The sequence below is a fragment of the Capricornis sumatraensis genome, chromosome 18, assembly GCF_032405125.1.
Source record: "Capricornis sumatraensis isolate serow.1 chromosome 18, serow.2, whole genome shotgun sequence".
In the NCBI taxonomy this organism is placed as follows: Eukaryota; Metazoa; Chordata; class Mammalia; order Artiodactyla; family Bovidae; genus Capricornis; species Capricornis sumatraensis.
In genome coordinates this window covers 8653389-8679780 of record NC_091086.1, presented here as the reverse complement: position 1 = coordinate 8679780, position 26392 = coordinate 8653389, and the positions used below count along the sequence as shown (strand labels likewise).

At 46.7% G+C, this 26392-nt stretch overlaps 1 protein-coding gene and 1 non-coding gene across 2 annotated transcripts in view; one reads left to right on the top strand and one right to left on the bottom strand.

Moving 5' to 3' along the window:
• DOCK2 (dedicator of cytokinesis 2) overlaps window positions 1-26392 on the bottom strand; it is a 444911-nt gene that overhangs the window by 111593 nt on the left and 306926 nt on the right. The window contains exon 27 of the mRNA XM_068990795.1: window positions 2142-2240. Within this exon, the coding sequence (XP_068846896.1) occupies window positions 2142-2240 (99 nt within the window). The remainder of the gene's footprint in view (window positions 1-2141; window positions 2241-26392) is intronic.
• Window positions 8742-8813, top strand: TRNAC-GCA (transfer RNA cysteine (anticodon GCA)). The gene has a single exon. It is a non-coding gene; the product is annotated as a tRNA-Cys (tRNA).

The following is a 26392-nucleotide window of genomic DNA, read 5'->3' as shown; positions in this document are numbered from 1 at the left end:
TGGACTGCCACTCCGTCTCCAGGGAAGCTTCCCAACCCGAGGATCGACCTGGCATCTCTCACATCTTCTGCACTGCAGGTGAACTCTTTACTGCTGAGCCACCCGTTTGCTATAGGCGAAACTTAAAATCCATAGGAAACCTGTTCAGAGCTCTTTCCTTAAGCCAGTGGTTTTTAAATTACTTTAACAGCAGAATTTTTTGTTTGGAGAAAATCTTACTTGGAACCTAATGTATAAAACAGATAAAAGCAGAAACAGCTCTGGCTGAAGTATGCATGCATGCATGTGTGTGTGTTTATGGTAGAAGACAGTGAGGTTGGGAGAAATATAATTTGAAAATCACTGCTTAAGCTCAACTGTACAGTTCTGGAAATGAGATTGGCTCCTTTCCAGCAATCATTGCTTCTAGGGAAATTCACCTCGGAGACTAAAGCCCCAGTTTCCACATCAGCAGAATGGGGATAACATCCGCCTCACACGGTTGGCTGAGTGCACGCCGTCTATAAGATGCTCCACACAGAGCCCAGCCCACCGTGAGTGTTCACTAGATGCTCAGGATGACGATGGTGGGTGTGACTGTTCATCCTCAGGATCACCTGGGGAGGTGTGGATGTTGCCGTAGGCACAGTCCCTTCCTGTGGGAATGGAGAAGGCCTCTGCCTCACAGATAGAAAGCCTGACTTCCGATTGGGAAGGTGCACCATGGTGTAGGCTTTCCTTCACCATGGTAGGAAAGATGGTAACGACTCTGCCTGCAATGTGGGAGGCCCAGGTTTTGTCCCTGGGTCACAAAGATCCCCTGGAAAAGGAAATGGCAACCCACTCCAGTATTCTTGCCCGGAAAATCCCATGGACAGGGGAGCAGGGCGGGCTACAGTCCATGGGATTGCAAAGAGTCGGACATGGCTGAGCAACTTAGCATGGTGTAAGGACTGCAACAGAGGTTCAGATCCGCCCCCTGCCGTACACTGCTGTGTGGCCTTGAGCAAGCAGTCTGGAGACGTGTAAAGCATGACCGCTAGCGCCTCTGCCAGCTGCTGGGGGGATGGTTGAGAGATGCATAATTCAATGCAGAGCAATCTGTTTCCCACCATCTTCTCCACCCTCTCTTCCACTGAGGATCAAAAGTGAGGAATCCAGTCTCTCTATTTCCATGTCCCATGACACTGAGGAGGGAGAAAACCTTAGGTTATTTAGATTTCCTTTTGTTTGTTTCTTTTTTTTTTTTTTTTTTTGGTATAACCAGAAAGAGGTTCCCTTTCTTGCCAATCTTACTCCAGCGAGGAGTCCTCAAAGCTAAACGGCTGAAGGGACAGGACATTAGTTTCCTACTGGTTCTCCACTCTGGAGCTTGGCACAATTCTGGTTCCCTTTGTCCTTCAAGGAGAGGGAAAAATGAGCCCCTGGCAGCAGAACCCCTGAAGCTGGCGGCAATAAGGAGAGAGTGGCAAAGGTTCCATACTGAGGGTAAAGTGTCTGCTGCACTCGGGGGCAGCTTGGGCTGGGCTTCCTTTTGATGACATCATCTGCTGCAGAGGTACAGCCCCCCAGCCATCCGCCACAGCAGACGGTCCTATAGCAGATGAATTCCAGAGGAGGAAAGGGCTCAGAGATCAGTCTTCTCTACGCGTGTGTTATTATAATACAATGATGGCTGCCTTCTACTGGACTCCTACAGTGTGAGAGCTACTGTGCTCTCATTTAATCCCTTCACAATGCCGTGACAAAAATGGTATGATCCCCACTTCACAGACAGGTAAACTGAGGCTTAAGAAAGGTTAAGTAGCCCACAGTCACAGTGACAAATCCTGGATTCAAACCCAAGACCATGTGACTCCAATACTCATGCTCTTAATGTCTATGACTCAAAATGTCTATGATTCATCAACAAATATGATTTCAAGTCCTATGTAGGCTAGACACTCAGGGCTCACATCTGACATGGGCTGAAGATGTATTTCAGGAGTGATATATACAAACCTAAGTGGGAGTGAGAAACAGGGAAGCGCACGAACATTCCTGCAAACCTAGACCCACACACACGTAAGGTTCATGGGAAGATCTTCTTGCTCTAAACTCTCAAGAACCTAAAGAGTACAGCGTGTCTCCCAACACCACCCCAAAGCATTCTGTAGACTCACCACAAGTTCAGAGCTGGTCTGGAAGGTCTCAATATAGAAGGAATAGTGCTGGTCGCCCATCTGGTTTAAGATGGCTGTCATACATGCTACAAAGTGACTCTGCAAGAAATAAAAATGCCATCAAACAGTGGAGAGGTGGACCATGAGATTCATTTTCTGCGTCTACTTGACTTCAGACTGGAAAACATCTTTCCATCCCAGGCTGCTAGTGTAACCCCTCTCCAACCCACCCCCTCTAGGGGTGGAGAATTTCTTCTTAGCAGATGAGCATGTGAAACTTCTCTAAGAGTAAATGTCTCCTTATGGCTTATTCATCAGCTCACTCATCCAAAAAAAAGCATTTCTCGAACCCCTATTATGTGCCTAGGACTATAATAGGAGCTCCTATTATACAGACAATAAGGACCCGATTCGTTGCCTCTGCAGTTGCTTTACATTGGGAAAAGAGCACTGTATTGATGTCAGGAGATCCAGCTTGTATCAACATTCTGAAGACAACTGATTTTCTGGTAAATAATTTTACATGTCTAATCTCCAATTGTTCCACCTGTAAAGTGGGACAATAATCCACCCATATCTAACCCCAGAGATGCGTCGTAGGATCAGTGGCCTCTACGGTGCCTTGAGTACACTGAAGTTCCCTACAGGAGCATCGGTGGTTGGACCATGAATCAGCCAGTGAGAAGCCAGCAGCTGTCAGGGCTAATGTCTGCCAGCAGAACTGAGGGGGATCTACTCCGGGAACCTGGTAAAGGAAGCAGTGACCATACACCCACCAGCTGGGGAAAGGCACTCAAGAGTGTCTCCTGTAAGACTCCCTTAGGCTGCCAACTTAATCAAAGGAAGTTCCCTGCCAAGGGCAAGCCTGTGGTGGATGGGAAGCTTGGGGTGATGCAAGTGTCTCCAGGGATCCCCACTGCTAAAGGGTGTCAGATATAACACACCATAGCTGTGGGTCTGGAAGTGCTGTGTTTGAACCAAGTATTATATCTGTATCACAAACTACTATCTTTGTTTCAAAAATAAAAAAACTGCTAAAACCAAAAAATGAAAAAACTTCTCCCTTTCTTATGAAATTATAATGTGAAAAAACTCCCAATTTCAGGTTTACAGTTCAGTGGCAGTGATAGAAGGAACAGCCTCGATGTCCCCAGGAAGCTCCTTCTGCGTTTCTCCACAGCAAGTCTTTAGGGCAACTGAATGTTCTTCGAGTTCATGTTCCCAAAAGTAACTCCCAAAGATATGGATTCTCAATTGCTTCTAGGTTCTTTCCGATTAGGACCTCAGGGATAGCATGCTTTCCCAGTCAGCAGGACTAGCTATGTAATTTGTGGGGCTCAGAACAAAATGAAAATGGAAAACTACTTGTAAAAATTCCTCAGAATTTAAAGACAGCCACAGGGCCCTTCTGAGCACTGGACCAGGTCACACACCGGGGAAGGCAGCGCTGCCTACGGGTGACCACCACGCACACGCACCACAAGCGTTCAGAAAACACGCAGAGCTGGCAGGAGTGCAGGGAGCAACAGCAGTGACATTGCTGGGCACTGGGACCGGGAGCCTTTTCCCTGGGGGCCAACTGCCCTGGCCACCCCGGAGTCCAATCCTTCCGCCTGCTGAGGCCCCCAGCGGGGGACTGGTGAGTCTGTGAAATTATCCAACCCTTTCAAACCAGACAGAAAGCCACCATCACTGCTAACTTCACCAAGTCCCACGGAAACCAAGAAACAAGTTTATTATTGTTTATCTTTCCGGCCAGGCTGGACGCAAGAGGGGACGAATCTTCTGAGTTAGAGGTGTGCGTGTGTGGGGGGAGGGTGGGCACACACGTGTGTATCTCCTCTACTCCCTCCATCTCTTCTGTGAGGAGCTTCCTCCAAGAATTCAGCCAGTGGCCACTAGAGGTCTTTCCTTTTCACATGGTAGCTGCCGTGCAGTTTTTTCGGCTTTTTATTTATTCCTACGTGAGCAGACCCACTACACTTCTTGCATATAAACAGTGAAAATTACAACATAAAGGACTTATTATTTCTTCTTTGGAGTAATTCTGCTGCTGGCCAAAGCCTGGCTCGTTTTGCAAAGAAAGGAAGGGCATTCTCTGCAGGTAATTCCACTGCTTCAAGGTAAGAGATCTGGGTAGGTTTTATTTTTTGTGATCCATCATCCTTTCAGAGCAAATGCTATCATTTCTTGGATAATAGTTTACTTTTAAAGCTTGGGCTTAAATGAGCCCTGGGATTGTGAGCTTGTGTGTGTGTGTATGTCTGTGTGTGTGTGTGTGTGTCTCAGAAAATCCACCATGGTCGGAACTGCAGGCTGCCCCAAATGTACAGATACAGATCCGGAATGCTTGTTATTTCCAAAGGCTTGATTTGAATTTGAAGGGGGTGGCGGAAGCAAGCAACAAATCTCAGAGGTCAAGTTGCCTGGAAATTATCTTGAAAAGGCTGCTTGTCTTAAGCCTTCCTTAGAGAAACTTCCATGCTTCGTTTTAAATGAAAATAAAAGGGGGAGGGGATTCCCGTGCCCGTCTCATTTGGAGAGAGTGACTATTTTATGAAAGAAACCACTATCTTTTCATAAGGATTTGTTCAGTTCATCGATCTATCAAAATTACTTTTACCAGCTTGTTCATCTCTTGATTCTAACTACCCCGTAGAAAAACCTGGCTGAGTGCCTTCCAGCAGGATCTGTAGTGTGCTGTGACTGAAGTTTGGACAAGTTACCTGCATTTGGCTGTTAATGAGAAATGACAGTGCTTTACTTCCAGCTGGAAGCTTTCCTTTTTTCCTGCTATGGTGTCTAGCCCACTTTAGTATCAAGTCTGTCCGAAATCACACCCATGTGACTGACTGATTTGTGAGCTGGCAAGAGACACCAGCAGCAGGTTCAAATTCAGTAAAGGCTCCTCTTTGTCATTTAAATTAAGAGCCCAAAACCTCTGTTCATCACACAATGAGAGAATGACAGAATCCCGCTGTGTCTCTCTCACGTGTATCCCCTTTTCAGCAGAGCCCTCAGCTCAGCAAGCCACTTCTTTGCTCCCGGTCCTCTTCCCCTTTCACAAGTTTGAGACCTTCCGTATCCACCATGTCTGAAGGTTTAGAAAGAGCTGTAGGGGTTGGGCGTGGGGGAGAAGATCAGACTGCATTTGCTGTAGCAACTCAGACCTTCCTGATGTTGGCACTGCTCAAACTTTACAGCGTTGGAGCCCAGACTCCCAGCCCTGCCAGCAACACGGCAAAGCCTGAAGGCAGCCTGGGGGACAGAGGGGCAGGTGGACCCCCTGCTGTTCAGGCTGCCTAGAAGGTCCTTCTTGCCATCCTTGGTGGAAATTTTGTGGTCAACAGATATTTACTACCAAGGCGTGAGGCAGCCACTCACCCATACCCGAGCAGCATTCCAGCTGCCCAGATAGGAAATTGCTTCTTAAAACCGAATGGCAGGGGGATCCGCATTAAATTCCGGAGAGAAACAGTATCTGCGATACTGGCACAGACCAGGCAGAGTCACCTCAGCTCCATCTGGGGTGGCTTAAAATGTAGCTAATGAGTCACAGCATGAAGAGACATGGTTTGAAACTAGGTCAAATGTGTAAAAATAAATGCAATCATCGCCGGCACTTGGCTGATGAGGGGCTACTTAACGCCTTGAGTGGCAGGGCTTATTTGCCGTACAGAACCCTCTCCAGTGATCCACGACATTCAATCCTCTTAATTAATTCACCCCATCAGTAAGTAGGGAGGCCCTGCACACCTGGGAGAGAACTGAAGCTCCAAAGGAAAACAGTCAGGGTCTCTTTGCTGTGTGATGGCAAGAGAAAATGAGAAACCCAATATTGTGTCATTAGTATTAATTAACTGGGATACTGGGTGATTGCGATCAGGAGAGTAGCCCTCTCCAAATCAATTTACTCCTTTGAGTGAAAAACCATCACTGTGATCATCATATGACCATCGTCATCCTCCTCCTCTTATCGATAAGGCCAATAGTTTTGGTGCACAACACTGAAACATATCTATTTAACCTCTTATAAAGCAAACACACCTACACACATGGTTAGGACCCTGCAGGGCTGAGTGAGCCAGGAAGAGGTGATCGGTCTGCCCTGCCTTGAAGACCTAACAAAACAAGGAGAGCGGGGCATGGCAGATGCGAATGCACCCCTCCCCACCTGAGGTTAGTGGGAGTGACGAGATCTCAGAGGGAGGGAAAGAGCCCACTTCGGGAGCTTGCTACCTAAATGCCAGCATTACTATGCGATGCCAGCTGGTGACATGTTGCCATAGTAACTTCAAATAATGTGCTCTACCAAAATAAAATAAAATACAGAGCGCCAAGGAGAGGAAAGAAGGGAGGAAAGTTTGCATGCCGAGGGAGATGCGAAGTTTTACCTGTGGCGCTATCCCTTTCTTCTGGAGCCTAAGAATAGCAAACGCCACGCTCAGGTTGCTTCCCCATTCACCCGCATGTCTGCCATGTGGTTATGTAACGGATTTGATTTTTGGGTGGAATTGGTACTGTCTTTGTGACAGATCCAGGACCGGAAGTGGGAAGCTATGGTGTCAAGGAAAACAAGGACTCTAAAACTCCTTCGTCTTAGCAATTTGTCAGGAAGCTGAGAGTTCCAGTTTGCAGCAGTCTTTGGGGAAAGCAGTGCACGCAGCCTGTCTTAGCAACCATTACATGCCGGGCACTGTGTTAGGTACCCAGGTGCAGCAGTGAGCCGGACGGATAACGCTCTTTCCAAAGAGTCTACATCTGGTTCCGCCACGATGCAGAACATCAGGTGGAGACCTAGGAGCCAGACCGCCTGAGTTCAAATCTCAGCTCCATCCATCATTAAGCACGTGACCTTGAGCAGGGTCTTGCATCTTAGAGTGAAAGGGAATAGAAATAGTTCTTACTGCACACATTTTTGGTGAGAATTAAATCAATGTGTGTAAACCTCTTAAAATATAGAAAGCCCTCAAAATGATCAGCCATTAGTATTATTGCTGTTGTTGCTGACTCTGACCCTGAAAAACTGTGCAGCTTGGTTAACTGAAATTTCTGACCTGGACAGATGAAATGAGGACTCCAGCTACCCTGACTGTCTGTGGATGCATCAAGCACTCCCAGTTGCAGTTGGGACACGTGGCTAAGTGTCCTTTGACTCTGAACATGGCTTTAGTCAACAACACGTCCAAAGAAAAGCTGTTTAGTAAATAGAGCGTGTGCCTCTTTGAGCAATGCATGATGGGAGGTTCTTTTTATGTGGGACAGTTGCTGGCAGGTAGGATAGGATGAATGACAAGAGTGCCCAAATTGTTCAAAAGCCTGAAATGTAACCGTTTTCATCGGAAGCTTAGTACTCCAGCTGTCTGGTTTTCGGAAGTGACATTCTTTGGTTACCCAGGAATCCTGCTGTGTGATAGAGTAAACCAAGTCAGCTTCCTTCAGGGAGAAGATTCTTAATGGGCACAGATCCGGGGGTTTTGTGTAGCCTGTTCCATGTCAAAGCGCAACATCACAGGAAGACAGGAAGGTGCCACTTAGATGCTGTTCACTCTGGATACAGCTGGACACATTCTGTCTGTACAACACAGCAACTCTTTGGAGCTAGCTTTGTGCACCCCTGCCCGGCACTGTGGGCATTAATGATCAGCTCTCCAGAAACACTAGAGCCAGACAGAACCACAGGACAGCGTCTCCTCAGAGAGCTCTTCTCACTGATGAAGAGCAGGTGGGGAGAGGTAACAAAGCGGCTTTGAATCCAGGCTGGAAGGGCCGACCGAACTGGCTACACACTCTTCCTTTGAAATGGACACTTTCTGATCTTGGCTGGAGCCTGTGCAGGTGGCTCTGTAGTGTGGGGTCACTTTAAATCTTCCAAAGGATACCGTGAGGTGTTTAATCACAAAGGGAGGTGGAAGGAAAGCAAATTCTGTTCATTCATTCCATGGGCTTAGGACTCTACCCTTGTTATCTCATTGAGTCATCTCAACAGCCTCAAGAGGTCAACTTTATGCCCATTTTACAAATGAGTAAAGTGAGATGCGTAGAGGCCAAGCAGTTTGCCTAGACAGACATTTAGAACAGGATGGGGGAGGGATAAAAATCTGGGTCTTTCTGACTCAAAAACCTGTGTTCTTTTTGTAAATCCATGATCTTTCTCATCTCATCACTGTCAGCTCCACCTGGGCAGAGGAGCTTGTCTTTTACTCATTGCCATATCACCAGAGCATAGAATTGAACTTGCGCACAGTATAGGCTCTATAAATATCTGTAAGAGGAAAGATTGAACTTCTTATTCTTCATCTTTAAAAGAATGTTACAGGGATAACTCCCTCAAACTCTGAAAAGTTAGGGTTGTGTGTGGAACATCTTTGCCTTGGGAGAGGACAGAAATGGAAGACATCTTGCTCTGCTCTTGGATTATTGTTCTTATTCCATCTAAAGTTACATTTGATTAGGTCAGAGTGAGATCATGGCTTCACACTCTCCTTAATTTAACAAATATTTCTTGGGCACTTACTGCGTTCCAGGCATGGTTCTAGGTGCTTTGAACACACATGAGTCACGAATGAGATTAACAAGGGATTTGTTCTTAAGGGAGCTTCCCTGGTGGCTCAGAGGATAAAGCGTCTGCCTGCAATGCAGAAGACCCAGGTTCGATCCCTGGGTTGGGAAGATCCCCTGGAGTAGGAAATGGCAACCCACTCCAGTATTCTTGCCAGGAGAATCCCACGGACAGAGGAGCCTGAGCGGGCTACAGTCCACGGGGTCGCCAAGAGTTGGACACGACTGAGTGACTTCACTTCACTTCACTTTGCTCTTAAGGAACTCACACTCCCACTAGGTAGAGGGTCAGGGATGGGGAAACACACTGCAAGCCAGTGAATACGTAAGTGAGGTCACTTTAGGCAGTGATATCTGCTGCTAATGAAATAATACAGAGGAATGAGGTAGAGATGGGAAGGGACCTATTTTCAATAGGGGAGATGAAGGTGGCCTCTTAGAAAGCTAACACTTGAGTGGAGATCTAATGATGAGAATTGGTCATGTAAAAATCTGGCAGAACAGCGTTCCAGGGCAGTTAAGTAGCGGATGCAAAGGCGCTGAAGTCAGATGCGCTTGGAGTGCTGGAGGATCCAGAAGAAGGCCAGAAGGTACAAAGCGGGGGAAGGCAAGGAGAAGATGAGGTCAGAGAGACATCCTGAAGGCTCTTGTAAGTGCAAAGGGAGGCCACTGATTTGGGCTTTCAGAAGCTCACGCTGGCTACTGTGTGTTTCAGGAAGCTCCCTGTAAAGACGCAATTTGTGTGTCTTCCCATACTCTTCCAAGACGCTGGAGTTGTTTCCAGGTGTGACCATGCCCTCAATGTCAACTCTCCTGGTTTGCGGTAGCATCACCGCTTCTCAGCAAGCATTTCTCACTAAATGACTATTTTATAGCAGACTCTTGGCCTTTCTTCAGCAGGTAAAACTCTAGTTTTACGTGGATCTCAATTGTCTTCAAGTTCACTGGTTTGTCTCCCTGTCATTTAGAGCTGAGTGAAAGGGAGGGAGCCTGCTCCGGCATCTCCCAGTCTATGATGAAGGCCATTCAAGCTCATGGAAGCTGAGAAGGCTGCTTGCTAAGAGAGGGGCTCTCATTCTATCATTTAGGCCACCTCAGTTTTTAACAGAACACAAGATGATTTTTCTAAATGTTTCTAATTACATCTGTGGAGGTGTGGGTGGGGAAGTTCACAAATGTGACAGAAAAAGGAATTGTTTCAGGAACAAGGATTTATTCTCGGCACACACACCAATGATGGTCTTCCAAGCTTTACACTGGATGCCTCAGGAAGGGCTGCACAGAAAAGCTTGTGTTGAGTCCTAGACAGAACAGTGCTGTTCTCGCCTCTCACGTTCCTGAGAAAAATCAAAGCCAGGAGCGTCACGAGGATGCAGGTTATGCGTGAGCACCCTAAGCAGCTTTTCATCTCCTGCAAACATTTGTATCCAGGTTGCATAAAACACCAAGGTCAACCTTCAGCAGGAAAAACTGTCATAAAAGGATACTATGACTCATAAAGAAGGCACTGTGGGCTAAAGGATAACAATAATGACTATAACTTCAAGGGCTAAGTGTGCGTTGGGCAGCGTGCTAAACCCTCTGTTGATCCATCAGTAAGGACATTTTATAGGACTGTGGCCAGGAAAGGAAAGAGCTGGGAGAGAGAATTAGTATCGAACAGACATTCCTATGTCAGACACTGAGCTGAAACATATGTCAATTGTCACAGCAGCTACCAGTTACTGTAGGCCAAGCACCGGTTGCACCTTATTTCAATGAATCCTCCCAACATTCAATCAAAGTTGGTAAAACTACATGTACTTTACAGATGAGGGAATCAAGGAGCAGGGTGGTGACATGACGTGGCTGGCTCAGCTTAATTCCAGAATATTGGTTTATAATCATTATATCATCTTATTAATATGAAAAGCAAAACCTCCAAGTATCATAAAGAAGGAAGTGCATGGTATTTCGCTCCACCACGCCTGCTGCCTAACCTTGAACACTGTGTGTGAACGTGCTCAGTCATGTTAGACTCTTTGTGACCCCACAGATTTGAACCCACCAGGATCCTCTGTCCGTAGGATTTTCCAGCAAGAATACTGGAGTCGGTTGCCATTTCCTTCTCCAGAGGATCTTCCTGACCCAGGGATCAACTGTGTCTCCTGTGTCTCCCACATTGACAGGCAGATTCTTTACCACTAGGGCTACCTGGGAAGCCCTAACCTTGAATATTAAGAATATTCAATATTCATTTCAATCCAGTAAACATCTAAATGTTAAGGCTATTCTAAAATCTCTTGTGCCTAAATAGAGGTAGAAGGATGGGTGGAGAGATGGATGGATGGAGCTAGGCTGGCAGATTACATAGGCAGATGGACTAACTGGTAAGCATTGTCACATATTTATGTAAACAAGACCAGCCCTCTAATGACTTTGCCCTATGGCTTATGAGTCTCCATGATTTTAGGTTCAATTGAGGATAACCCCTTCATTTTCTGCATTGCTTGGGGTTCTGAAGGCCAAGAAGGGTTCAGTAAGAAATGCCAACACAAAATATTAGGAAATACATGTGGTTTCTCATAGAAGCAGCTTTCCTGGAACACACTGGATATACTAAGTACTGGGATCAAACGTCCGCTCTCTTCAACATACTCTGGATCTTTGGACAAACTGCTTTACCTCTTGAAGCCTCAGTTCTCTGGTCTCTGAAATGGGGATAACGGTGCTGACTATAGGACTGCTGTGACGATGTGGTGGAATGTGGGTGCAGCGGGTCCCTGCGGATCCTGGCAACACCAGAGGAACTCAGAAAGCCTTCCTGCAGTGCTCAGCCTCAGCCCTCTTTGTGGTTCTCTAGGAATAGTGAGTTGGTCAGCTGGGGAAGTATGGACTTAGCTTCTGGCTGACTCGTGGAGGATGATCTAAGCCTCCCTGTGGACCTGGGGAGCTGCACTGTGGGTGATGATTGATACGAGCTCACCATGCCCTCTGTTTCCCTGCACAGAGATTCCAGGTTTCAAGGAGTGGAGGTCAGGCAGACAGTGGGCTCACAGTCACAGGCAGCCAGGCAAAAGGGGTTTCAGGAGCGACAGTTACTCTGTGCAGTGAACGGCGTCTTTAGCTGACCCCTCCTGTTTCCTTCATTAGAAATGATGACAGGTGAAGACAAGCGAAGGCCTCACACATCGTGCTCTAAACCTCAAGCTCAACTTTTCAACCGGGCCTCTCCTGGCACCTCCCCCAGGCCCAGCTGCCCCTGCCGCGGGCAGTGGGCCAGCCCCTGCACACTCAGCTAGGTGGTCTGACAACCGCCACCAGGTGTGTGCTGAGGCGGCCTCTGTGCAAGCTCTTCGTGCTGCTCGACTCAGTAGTGCATAACTGAGGCAAAGACACACCCATGGTGTGTCAGTCCATGCTAGTGGAGGGTTTTCCCCCTTCCCGAACAACTCCTCATTCCCAGTTATGACTATAGCAAATACTTACTCAGCACCTATTATGTCTAAGGCGCTTTATCAGATATGATCATGGTTCTTACCCTGCAAGTCTCAGACTCATAGGGAAGATTCTTTTTCTTCTTTTTTTCCCTTTTCTTTAGTGTTTTTTTTTTTCTCCTTTTCCTTCTCCTCCTCCTTCTTCCTTCTCTCTCTCTCTCTCCCTGTCTCTCTAATATAGTAGTTCTAACCTGGAGGCAATTTTGTCCCCCAGAGGGCATTTAACAACATCTGGAAACATTTTTGTCTGTCATACAGAGGGAGGCGGGAGGTCGACATCTATTGCATAAAGGCTAGAAATGCTGCCAAACATCCTATAATTCGCAGTTCAGCCCTAACAACAGAGAATGATCCAGCCCCAAATGTCACCAGTGAGGAAATGAGACACTCTGATCTGCAGAGAGACGCACGTGACGGTGCTGAATGACAGATGCAGAATGAGAGTTCTAGTTTTCTCTAGGCGTTTAAGAAGTGGGAATAACCTTCGTAGTTAGGAATGTTCAGGAGAAATTTCACAGAGCATGTGGGATTTGAAGAATGACAAGAGTGAAAAAGATGAAGCTAAGAATGGGGAAGGACGATTGCGATAGGAAAAACATTTCATTTGATTAATTTGATTGATTGGTGGTAACTGCCTAAAGATCTGTGAAAAGAATGATTTTAATGCCAAGTCGTAGCTCAGCAGTAAAGACTGTGGCAATCGATTAGTGATGTCTGCTCTAGTCAAGGGAGGGGGAGGGATAATCTTGTTACATGTGCTGAGGAATGAGTGTTCCGTGTTCTACTTTGACATGGAACAGCGGGAGGAAAGAAGCGGAGGTGAAAACAAGCAAAGTGCTTGGTGCAACAGAGGATCACAGAGAGAGATTACAGGAGATATGTAGAGGGGCAGACGGGAAGCACCTTAAATGCCAGGCTGAGGGCTTTGAATCTCCATCTGTCGGTAATGGGATGTCATGCCGGCACTTGCCTACTGGGCTACCTTCAGGCCAGCTCTGCTGACAAGGTCTTGAGAACTAAAGAAGGCTACCCAAAGTCCTTGCTCTTCATTTCTATAAAGGGAGGGCTATTTCATCTGTTAACAGTTAAAACTGGCAGAATTATCATGCTCTGGTTTCTACGAAGCTGATCCCAATGATGAAAAAAATCCTATGCAGCTGAACTCAGAGACAATTTTTGAGAAGCTGACTCTCCAGGCTCACGTTCATAAGCTCCTGTGCAAAGCCCTTTTGGAGAGAGCGTTCCTTCTGATGTTATTCACACAAGGAACAAAACAAAAGACACCCTCAGCGAGGAGCGGACGGAAGAGAGTGGAAGCACATCCCTGGGGCTCGTGTTCCAGCTGCCCCCTGACGAGGATGAGGACACTGCCCTGCCTACTGACCCTCCGCTGCCCGGCAGCCCCCAGCTCCCCGGCTGGCCGGCTCCTCCTCAGGCAGTTTCCTCTCGGTCCTAGGAATGATACCTCATTGATCTATTGGCTTGCAATTTTCCAAATGACATCGTACTCCTTTTTTCTTCCTATTCTTTCCCTTTGCTCATCTCACTCCTCTTAAACTCCCATTTGCCCCGCTTCCACTTCCCTGCCCTTCGGAACGGCAGCAGCGGCTTCCAATTACCATCCTCCGCAGTCCGCATCAGCTGCCTGCTGACTCCCTCTTCTGTCACCATTAATAAAGGTGATACTGCAGCTTGGCATGGGTGCAGGCCCTCCCCCACCTGCCCAGCCCTCCGCTTCCGGGAGCAGGAGGCTCCCTGGCCCCGGAGCCCCTGCCTCCGACACCTGCCTCCCGCACGCATCTCCCATCCCTGTGTTCTGCTCCACACCCAATTAAAAATCAAGGGGCCCAATGAAAAATGCCAACCAGAGAGCGGGCCTGGTGGCACCCAGATATCAGATCAACTTACTACCGCCCCATATCTACTAATTCCATCTAGAAAAGAAAGAAGATGTCACAGTTGTCTGGACTGATTCGTTCTTTAAAACCCCTGCTGACTCTTTCACCCTGGTAGGCCTTGAGAAATCCTAGCAAAAGTCTAATTGAAGTCAAAACTTAGAATTAAGGGAGTTGATGAGAAGGGTGATTCTTGGGAGTCCTTGTAAGCACAAACAGGAAAGCCATGGACCAGAGAGGTTATAGGTGGTTTCCCCAAGGCCACACAGCCTCTGGAAGTGGCAGAGCTGGTTCTGACCACAATGCTGACTCAACTGTACCATCACCTACCACCTCCAAACACTAGCCCTTGAGTCTCCAAGTTTCCCACAAACAAAATGACTGTTCTTTCCCACTTTTTTCTCAGCCAAGGGGTTGTACTGATTCCCGAATAAACAGACCTCAGCCAAGGCTGATGTTTGACATATGCGTTCTTCTTTAACTTCTTCACCACTTTGGGGAAGAACAAGCTATTGAGCACTAATTTCATCTTTCAAAAAAATTGAATGAGTGTCTCTATTGCCACTGTTCATCCCTACTTTGATCTATTACATTCTGTGCCCAGCATCCAAATATGGTTAAGAACATCAAATTAAAAACCAAAACATTGATCACTGAAGTCACTCTGTGTAATGAAAATTGTCTGTGCGTTGAAGTGGCCTCAGGGCAGGAACAGGGCTGGATGTGGGGGCTTTGCTAACGTCACTTGGCCCTGAGATCCTCCAACACACAGCCCACAGGCCTTGTGTAGCTCACAGAAATGACCTGTTTGGCCGGAAAGGTGTTTTAAGAACAACTGACTTTTTGTCAACATTTTAAAACGAGAAGCTATTAGAGCATAAATTGTGGCTTTTCAGCTTCTCTTGGGTATTCAGCAGATTCAAAGATACCCATTCCGCACTGTGCATGGCAGCGTTGGGAGCTGCCTCCTGAAGTGGGAAGGGGTTGGGGTGTGGGGGTAGGTAAGCACTTTCTAGGTAGCCACAGCCTGGCCTCATTCAAGAGTGACCAAGTCATCCTGGTTTGCCCAGGACTTTCCCAGTTTTAGCACAGAAAATCCTGTGTCCCAGGAAACTTCTCAATCCCTGGCAAACATCCTACCTAGTTCCTCTTTTGTATACCTGCCTGGGTCCTGTGGGCACTTGCAGGTAAGGCCTCTTCCCTGCTGCTTTCTTCATGCCCCCCTCCTGCCTCCTCAAAATGACATTCAAGTCTTCCCATCATATGAATCCTGTTTCTTTCCTTGCCTCTCTTTCCCGCTTCCATGCCATCTACTCTAAACTTCTCTTCACTCTCCTGGTGTTTCCCCAAGCAAAGGATGCCTTCTTTTATATACCATGAAGTCTAACCCATGCTTAAAGACCCATACACGTGCCATCCCCTCCTCCAGGAAGCCTTCTCTGCTTCCACCTGACGCTCTTCTGTACAGACAGAACCAGGCACTTCCTCTCTCTGCTCCAATAACACTCAAATCTTTCTCCTTTCATTGTCCTCGCTGCTGTTAATACAGCATCAAGTGAGTAGAACCTGGGGATGACTTTTCCTAAGGACACAGAGACAGTCAGAATTGTGACAAGACAAAAAAAAGTAAAAACTGTAGAACTTACTTTGAAGTCCAAGTTTGTGGTTGTGAGTTATTCACCTAAATGAAAACTGGAAACCATCCCATGGTGATATTTAGCGTTCCAAAGTCCAAGAACATCTGGGTCTCCTGAACACTGACATACAACTCTCCTCCTGCCTATAACAGGGAATTGTAATCATATACCCAGGCATCTGTGTTCTCCACTAGCTCTGGAGACACTGAAAGGCAAGGACCTTCTTCCATATCCTGTACCCTCTATGATGCCTGGCAGATAGAAAGTGCTCAGTTAAAGCCTTCCCAAATGGGTGAATGAGTGAGTGAGTGAACTCCCATCAAGAAGACAGGTGGACTTCCACTTGCTGTGATTTTAGAGAAAAACCTCTTCTGAGCTGGCTCAGGGCCCACAGGCCTCTGTTGTGTTACCTGATTGCCCTGAGCCGTATCATGAGATAGAACAACCAGTCTATGATTGGGGTCAAGCTGTCATTCTTTTGGTCATTTCTCATCAGACTACAAACTGCTGACAGCTTTAGGGTCACTTTTGATAAATAAAGAGAATTCCAGCAGTCTAGCTTCATACTGAACATTTCCCCTGGGACACGCTGTGGGCAGCTCATAGTAAACATGTCGCCACCATCTTTCCTTTCTCAGACTCCTCTTCCTCATCCTTATGCACTCTGTCTCTGAACCACCCACTAGCTCAAGATGACACTCCAGCCCCAGTCCTTGATTCTGCTCTCCACCCCACCTCCCCACCTCTACCCCCCAATCCATAAATCACCGAGCCCTGGAGGTCAGACATTTGTCTTGAATGTGTTCATTTCTCTGCCGCCAGTCTCACTGCCTGATTGAAGCTATACTATTATCACTACCTGGATTATTGCAGCAGCGCCATATGTGGTCCCCTGCCTCTGACTTTGCCCCCTCGAGTCTCCATTTTGCAGTCAGGATGTGATCTTAATGAAATAGAAACGAGACCAACTCTCACTCCCACTTAAAACCTTCAACAGACCCTACTGACTCTTAGAATACAAATTCAAACCTCTTAGCACAGGGTGCTATCCCCTGCACGACTGACCCCTTTGAGCTTAATTTCTTCTCGTCTTCCTACTCGCTCCTTTAAACTCAGGCCACACAGAATTGCTCTTGATTCCAGCCTCAGCATGTGCACACACACACACACACACACACAATTTGCCTCATCACTTCTACTGAACTTTGTAGTCTCATATTTGAAATCTCTTCCTCCAGAAATGCTTTTGGGATTCTCCGCAGCCCCGCTGGGTTGGAGGTCCCTCTCTGAGCTCTCCTGCCCTGGAATCATCACCCTGGTGGCACTGGTCAGAGTTTTGGGGAGCCCTCTCCTCCTCTGTCTGTCTCTGTTGTAAGGCTGTGAAGGCAGAGACTGGGGTAGGGTCCTACTTTATCCTTATATCTTCATCTGCAATAGAGTGCCTGGACTTCCCTGGTGGCTCAGATGGCAAAGAATCCACCTGTAATGCAGGAGACCCGGGTTTGATCCTTGGGTGGGGAAGATTCCCTGGAGAAGGGACTGGCTACCAGCACTCCAGTATTCTTGCCTGGAGAATTCCATGGACAGAGGAGCCTTGCAGTCTATAGCTCAAGGGGTCACAAAGAGTTGGACATAACTGAGGGACTAACACTTACTCACTTGCACACGGGTACTCAAAAAATGTTTGCTCGATGAATGGATATATGGTCTCAGATGGAAGAGTAACTGAGACATGGATTGGGAAGGTACCTGAATGGCATGTGCTTATTTAGGTCTGCTTTGAGGGGAAACACAGATGGGTAAAGACCTCTCTTCTAATCAAATGGGTCCCTGGAGGGAACTGGACTAAAGTCTGTCATGGAAAGTAGTTTGTTCACGTCACACTCAAGTGTGATGGCTTGAGCCTGAGGGGGAAGATTCTGGAGTCCCAGTTGTTCTTTCCAGCCTCCTGTCCACAGATACAGTAGAAAACAGCGCTGGGCCCAGTGTTAGGAGACCCTGGCCGCAGCTCCAGTCCTAGCGTTTGCTTCCTGTGTGCCCCAGGGCAGGCTGCTTTTCCTCTCTGCTCTCCACCTGTGAATCCAGGCTAGGGAATCAACTCCTTCTCCTCTGAGTATGGTGCCTCAGAGTCAGCCACAGCTGAATCTGTGTCCTGGCTTTCCAATTATGAGCTGAGTAGGCCTCCAGGATATGCTGGCTTCTTGGGATATTATGTGGATTAAGTGTAATTACACTCCTCAAAAGTGGCCACTGCAGTACTGCTCACAGCATAAGTGCTCAATAAATGGTCACAATGAAGAACACAGGCACTCTCATTGGGCAACTTATCAGTGGTTATAAGGTGGCTAAACAGAAACACCTAATAGTTGGGCTTTTCAACTCTAAGTCATGTAACACAGCCCCCACAAAAGGGCCAAGTGCACATATTTATAGCCCCTATATCCTTCAGACAAAGCATTCAACAAAACTAACACTGTGTCATGATTAAGACAATAAATGTTTATTACACTGAATCAAACCACAATTATGCTTCTACCCTAGTGGGGTTACATATTTCATTTTGGAATTTTAAAGTCCTTACAGTTTCAAAGCAAGATCTGTCCTGCACGTGTGTGTGCTCAGTCATGTCCAACCCCATGCAGCCCGCCAGACTGCTGTGTCCATGGGATTCCCAGGCAAGGATACTGGAGTGAGTATCCCTTTCTCCAGAGGATCTTCCCACCCCAGGGATGGAACCCAGCCTCCTGTCTCCTCTTTGGCAGGCAGGTTCTTTGTCACTCGCGCCATCTGGGAAGCCACTCTGTTCCATGCTCTCACTTAGAGATCGGTAGGATGTTGTCAAGGAGAGCTTCCCTGGCCTGTGAGGTCAGGTGATGTTCCCGTGAGGACTCCCAGGTCCCCAGTCTCAAGGTTCTGGCTCCTCTACCAAGGAGCATGAAGATGGCTCTGCAGTAAACACATCTTCCTCTGGCACTGCAACCATGCAGGCTGTCACCTTTGCAGCCGGTTAGAACAAGGGGACGCATGGAAAGTGGAAGCCAAGAGGTTGAAATTCTAGACCTAACTTTGCCATCAATGAGTTTAGTGATCTTGGATGAATTTCTTAACCTCCACAGGCAATCATGAAAGCCTACGATTGACACCTAAAATTAGAGAGACTGCAAAATAAATCCCCTTCCTTTCTTATTCCTTGGATGAGGTCTGGACCTGGAAGTTGTGGTTCCCAAATTTTGCTGCACACTAGAATTACCTGCTAGCCACTTGCCCACACCTTGGGCAATACAAATATAATCAAATATTAAATATAAATATTCGGGGGCAATTCTAAATGTACAGTAAACTTCGGGAATCACCACTCATAGGGAGTCAGGGTAACTCAATAGATAAAATTAAAGCAAGCCACCCTGAATGCAGACTGGCCAGTTGTCTCAAACAATTACTTAGATCCTATAAAGTTGCGTTTCCTCATTTCTAACCTCATAAGGCTTCCACAAGCAATAAGAGATAATGTCTGGGGAACCGAGTGCCTTGTTGTTCAAAGTGTGGTTCATCAACAGGCAGCATCACGGTCACCTGGAAACTTGCGAAGAAATGAGGAATCCCAGGTTCCAGTCTAGACTCAATGCATTAGAATCTGATTCTAAGATTTCCAGGTGGGTAGGGGCCCACTGAAGTTTGAGAAGCACAGCTCTAGAACTCACTGCTACTCAATAAAACGTCTCTTTGGTACATCTGTATCTTCCATCAACCTTCCCCTTTCATTCATCAACACTAGCACACTATGTGCAAGGCCAGACACTGGGCCTTTCATCCAGTGACTGGCACATAGTAGGGCTTCACCAGATATTTGACAATACAATGAATGGATGCAAGAAGAATCAGACCTGGCTCCTGCTCTCAGGGAGCTTGTGGTGCAGGAGGAAAATTAAGACATGGGCCCCAATATTCTAGGTCAGGATAATAGTAATGACTGATGAAGGCTCCCCTTTATTTGTACACTTGTTATGTGGCAGATACAAGTTAAGCAATTTACAGGTATTATCTCATTGAATCCTCACAACAACTTTGAGGTTAGAGGCTATTATTAACATGATCTGATTATACAAGGGCTTCCCAAATGGCGCTAGCGATAAAGAACCCACCTGACAATCCCAGGAGATGTAAGAGACACAGGTTTGATCCCTGGGTCAGGAACATCCCCTGGAAAAGGGCATGGGAACCCACTCCAGTGTTCCTGCCTGGAGAATCCCGTGGACAGAAGAGCCTGGCAGGCTACAGTCCACAGGGTCACAAAGAGTCGGGCATGACTGAAGTGACTTAGCATGCACACGCACTCACACACCTTATACAAAGGAGGAAACTGGCACAGAGATGATAAGTGGCTTGTGCAGAACAGCACTCAGCTAGTGTGTGGAACTGACGAGGCAGGGCGGCCCTAGCCTCACCGATCTGCACCACTGTCACTGCACGATGAAGCACAAGGGGCAGCTTCTGCCTTAACAGGGCTGACCAGGCCCTCTCAAGGGCAGCCCCCGCCGCAGGTGCTGTGGGGGCGGCTGCAGGAGGCCCTGCGGGCAGCGGTGCGGTATGCGGGGTTTCTAGTCCCAGCAGAGGAGCTGGCCAGAGGGTGGAAAGCTCCTGCAGGCTGCTTCTCTGACACAGTCCACCACAGCCAGCTACCCCTCTCCCGGGCCTCTCTCAGGTCACTGAGACATTTCACTTGCAAATGCATTCTGCAGACGATGCCAGGCTTCTCAATGACAAGTCCAGGCAACAGAAAGAAAAATCATTGTCTGAGCTTGTGAGTAGGAGGGAGCAACTTTCAGAAAACTGTCTGATGAGGAATAGGGGCTGGGAGTCCCACAACAGGGGTCCTGAGCTCCAGGCCAAGGAGGAGTTGTGAACGAGGACAGGCCTGTGGTCATTGGGGATAAGAGATATAATGGAACTCCCCTTGGCCTTTCTCACCAAACAGAAGAGTTGCCAAAAATCTGCATCTAAATCATGTTTTGGTCAATATAATTTTATCATTCAACAGGAGATGGTAGATGGCATGGAAATGAATGGAAATATTTGTGTTTCAACAGTCCTGTAATTTTCCATACCTTACCCCTTCCCTATGCCTGCATTTCTGTAGGGATGGGAAGCTAGGAATTTTGTTTCCTCCATTTGGAATGATGCTATTACAATGTGGACCAGACTCCTGAGCATCACCTGGGACCTTGCTGGAAATGCATATTCTCAGGTTCCACCCCAGACCTGATGAATCAGAACCTTGGGAGTGGGCCCAGGGGTCCGTGTTTAACATGCTTTCCAGGGGGCTCTGACAGGAGAACTGCTGCCTTAGAGGCTTTTGGGCCAAGCAAACTCACAAGTTTGCTCCAGTGAGCAACTGATATCAGGAGAAAGGAAGAGGGACACATGATGCTGAGAGGGAGGAGAAGGCAGAAAGGGAGAAAATGGTGAAAAGACTGCTGGGACCAGGAGCGAGGTGGTGAACTGAGGTTCTGAAGAGCAGGTGTCAGTAACTCCTGCCCTTGGCTGTGCCCTTGGAGACTAGACCCGTGGCCCCAGCAGGACGGAACTGGAAAAGCCTCCCACTCTAGGGACACGAGTGAGCAATGGCTACCACAGCAGCAAGCAGCTGCACGAGGACCACTGGGGTCTCCATAGGCAATCGGTGAGGCTGAAGACCCCAGGGGCTTTTCACTGACTCTCTGGGTGGGAAGGGAGGAAGCTGAGTCTGAGTCACTGTCAATGCTAAGTCAGGTCAGGGCTGCCCAGGTGAGAGTCACATTCATTTAGAGAAAACCAGGGGATGATCATCTTCTATCTCGTAAGAGTTCATCGATATAAATTTATACCCACTGTACCTGGACACATTTAAAGAGGCACTTCCTGGAAGACCATTCTCAGTCCTTCTCAAACTCTCTCTAGGCAAAGACAACAGCGCCTTGTGAACATAAAACCAAGGGGTGGGACGATTTCTGTCGCAATACAGATGTTGCAGGGGCATCCAGGGGAGAGGCTAGGACAGCTCAAATTTCTGCTTCTGTTGTTTCCTCTAGAGGAGCAGTTTCTCTAGAGCAAATCAAGCCAATATCCTCATTACTTGGCTTCTTCATGGTGGGCAGGTTCTCTCCAGACCCTCATTTTAACCACTGCAGTGTCAACTCTCACATCCTTGGGTTTCAGCCACCAGGAGCTCAGGCTCTAGTGCCCTCCTGACTCCCAGCCCTCACCTGGGAGGTCATGGCTGTGGAGCACCCCCAGGCAGCTGCGGCGCTAATGCCTTCTCTGTTCTCGGTGATGAGAAGTCTTCCTCGTCCTCAGTCTGGCCCCCATGTCCTCTCTCCACACTCCGATTTCTCCTTTGATATCCGCCGCCCACTACACTACCTCAGCGGAAAGCTCTTTCCTTCTCTCTTCACTTCATACAGCCCTACTTCTTTCTTTCTCTGATGTTTTTGAAAATCATTTCTAACTCTCTATTGCACTATTTTATATTGTGTCATTTTAAGCCATTTTTAAGTTCCTAGATTTAAGAGGTCAGAGATCATGACCTACATATGTCTTTGCATTACGCCCACTCCAGTGCCTGACACAGATTAGGTTTTCAGTAAATATTTACAGAATGATTCTGTATACACAATTGCCTATTTGACAACCTCAGGTGGATATTTTACAGGCATCTCAAACTCAAGAGGCTCAACTTGACTGCTTGATCTAAACCTCTTCACCCACCTGAAGTCTGATCCCCTTCCTTATTTTAAGAAATAGCCTCTCCATTTTCCCAGTTACCTTTACGGACAGCTTCATGCAGCTCTGACTATCTCTCTTCCTGGCCACGTCCACTTTTCAGACAAGTTCTTTCCAATTCTACCTATGAAATATTTGGCTAGACTCTCTATTTCTCTCTACCCCAGTTCAATCCACCACCATATCTTCTTACACTATAGCAACAGCCTCCTAACTGGTATCTGCTTTCAATCTTGCTTCCTCCCTTTCAGGAAGCTACATTTTAAAAACTCCAATTCTGAAATGAAAAAACAACAACAACAACTCCAAGTCTCATTATTCATGTCTAGACTTAGCCACAATAAAGCCTTAACTTGCTTTGGGTCCATCTCCCACCGCTCTGCTCAGACACACTGGCTTTCTCTAAGCTGTAAAAATTAGCTTGTTCTTCATTTTATCTTTCTTAAAAAAAATTAATACTTTTTTCCTTCTCAGCACTTGTCACAATTCTTAATTAGGTATTTATGTATGCAATGACTTATTTAATGTCTGTTTCCTTTCCTAGGTGGAGCTTCTTGAGGGCAGGGACAATATCTACCTAGTTCACCATTGTCTTTCCAGTACCAACACAGTACCTGAATACAAGAGTACAAGAGGTGCACAATAAATACTTTTTAGATGAAAGCATGTTTAAATTCTAAGCATTATGCTCCACATGCTATGCTTACCCTTGCTCTGTTGTTAGAGTTGATTAGCTAACAAAGGTGAGACATTCGCCTGATGTGAAGCAAGACTAGACAACTCAATTTACTCCTCATCAGTGCAGCTGAAGTCATTGCAATTATATTCAATTCATCTTAATTTAATTCAACAAACCGTCACAGACACTAGAAATCTGACAGCCTTTATGCTAGTAGTGGAGAAATCAGTGATGGAAATTATTTATTCCCTGCCCTCAGGGGGCTTCTAGTTATCGATCCACATCCTAGGGCCAAGAACAGTTGCAAGAAATATGACTGAACTTTCCATCAGGAAATTACAAACAGACTACTGGTCAACCTAAACTGGCTCTCATTACCATCAAATACCAATTAATGCACTGGGATATCTGGTGACAGTTGCAGAGGTTTAAATATTACACAAGACCAGTGGAAGTGAATGATGAGATGATGACCTAGAATGTTGAAAGCAAAGACTCACCCTCCATCACTGGTCATCTTCAGTGACAGAAATTCTCCAATCCATCTTGGAAACCTATCTTAGGACGTTATATTCCTTTTCAATTGATAATGTCTCCCTTTTATTCTATTTCATTTTGAATATACGAGATTTTAGCCTCCTCACTTCCCAAAAGATGTGAGCTGAATGACATTAAAGCGTAAGATCAATGCTGTGAAGTGAGTTCATTTATTCTAAGAAGCAGAGATAGTGATTTTTAAGGCACCATCACTAAGAAGATGTAAATCCTCAAGGATCTGGCTCTGAGGGCTCTGGCAGTTAAGGCAGAAAAAAAAGGAAAGACATCAGTTTACACAGGTTTAATTTTGTGACACTGAAGGCAAGTATGTCTTTCTGCAGGAACCACATTATTTTCTCCTCTGTAACTATCCACTGGCAGGAATTTGTCATGGTCCTTTTGAAAGGACTTACAGAAGCAGAGTAGACCTTACCTTAATCAGTTTCACTAAAGCAACAAAGGCAGCTCAACCTGACCGTTCTCATATACACACTAAATAAAGGCTATTCTTTGAGAGATCGATAGCACGGAATACAACACTCTGCCTTTGGATGATCTGGCTTTATGTTAGCTTAATATAACTTAACCTCACTTACTCTTACCTGGACCTCAATAGAAACCAAAAAATTACTTGCCCTCCTTCCAAACATCTTGCTCCCTGAGATGTTTGTGTTCTCTCTCCCAAGTCACATCTTTGCCATACTGTTAATCTAGTTCCTGTTTCCCCTCTGAGTATTCTACCTAATCTCCCTAATTTGGGAGACAATGAAGAGCACTGGAGACGGGAAAACAAGAGAAGGACAAACAGAAAGTCTGATCAAGTCTTTCTTGATCTTTTTAGATCTATGACGAATCTTAACATGCAGGAAGCACAACCAGGATAGTATCTGCTAATAAATACCTGACCACAAGTAAAAAATGTCAAGTCAGAGGATCTCAGAACTGGAAGGACTCCAAGGTCATTTAGTCCAGCCCTCACCCTCATGCATAATTCCCTCTGAAGCAGCCCCCGTAAGAGATCCAATGACCTCTGCTTGAGTAACTCCAGAAAGAGAGAAGGGTCCGCCCAAGCAGGTATCCCTCCCCTGTAGACAGTTAGAACTGCTAGAAAGTTCTTTCTTATGTTGGGACGTAAACTTTTTTTTTTTTTAATCACATCAGACACACACTGAACATCATTCAGACAGTGAACCACTTCTGGGGAATGATCATCTGCTTCCCCTAAAATATACTGAGAAGTTAAAGTTTTTATACAGACCCTCCCCTACTCACTGAAATATTCTGAAATGCTACTTAAATTTTCACATGTTGTTTCTGCCCAGTCCTAGGCTGAAATACTTTGGAAATCAGAATTTTATTAATGGAATCTATTTGATCCGGATTCTGGTAACTTAGTATCATTCTTGACCAAATCTACTATGAGCTGGTCATGCTGATAAAACACAATCATCTGAGGGACACAAAGCATGCTATATAGTTTCCCGACTGTCTTAAGTGTTTTTGGCAAAATAGAGAAGTGTGAAAAGTGCAAACCCTTTAGCCTGAGTCAATTATGAGGTTGACTGGTAGCTGACAAATGACAGCCCCTTCTGCGTAAATGGGCTTTCTATTGCTGGGCATTGATGGCACAGCAGTTTTTTGTTTTTTGTTTTTTTCCCCTGGCTTTATACTTATTTAGCAATCTTTAAGACAGCTCTATGCCTAATGTCAAATCTTTAAATGTGACATTGTTCTTATAAAATGAATATTTAAACCACATGCTGCAAATTCATACAACAAAGGGAATAATATCCTCAGTTTAAATAATCAGAAGGAAGCGGTGGAGGGATAGAAGACAAGAACAGTCACCCTGGGTGCGTATGGGAAGCTACAGTTTAAATAAGCACATCAGGATTTCAAGGAGAACATTCTTAACCCTCAGCCCTGTTATTCGAATGGTAGGTTTTTCAGACTTTCTGTTTGCCCATCTCTGGGGCTCTTCATTGTCTCCCAAATCCAAGCTTCGCCTGGCAAAGGAAGGTGAAGACAGTACCGGCACCTAACAGTCTCACAGGCATCTCAGAAACAACAGGAAGGTGTGAGGGGGCAGGGGCCTGTTCCTGTCAAGCAGTTTCCGGATTATCTGTATGTCCACTGAGCAGGACTCCTTCCTCCCTGCTGTGAGGGCAGATGACCGAACTGACCGAAGACCGAGCTCTGTCCCTCTGTGTGCGTGTGGACACCAGCTTCCCGTGCGCATGCCCCTCCGCCCGTTCAGGGAGGGAGCACCCACCGGGTGAACTGTAACTGTGCCTGCACCGCTCAAGAGCACAGCACACAGTGTCCCAGCAGAGGTGAGCTGGCAAGGCCTCTCCTGGCACTGCGGTCACGCAGGATGGACGCTGCAGTGGAGGCCCTCCCTTCCACTGCTGAACTCGGCATGTCTCTGTATGCTGGCCTGTTTGAGGAAATAATAAGTGGCTGTGAGCAGCGGGAGTCAAGCGGGCAAAGAAGACAGCAGGACTAACTGGAGTCTGGCCAGACCTGGGGCTAACATGCCCAGCCCTTCACCTCACAAGGCCAGGTCACTCTGGGAGCCCAGAAAACCTAAAAGGTTTCCATGTGTTCCCCAGGATCTTAGGGCACTGCCTCTGCTGCTCCATCAGCAGTGAAAGAGACCCAGTTCTACCTGTGACCTCAGTTTTCTCATCTGCTCAGTGGGGATGGT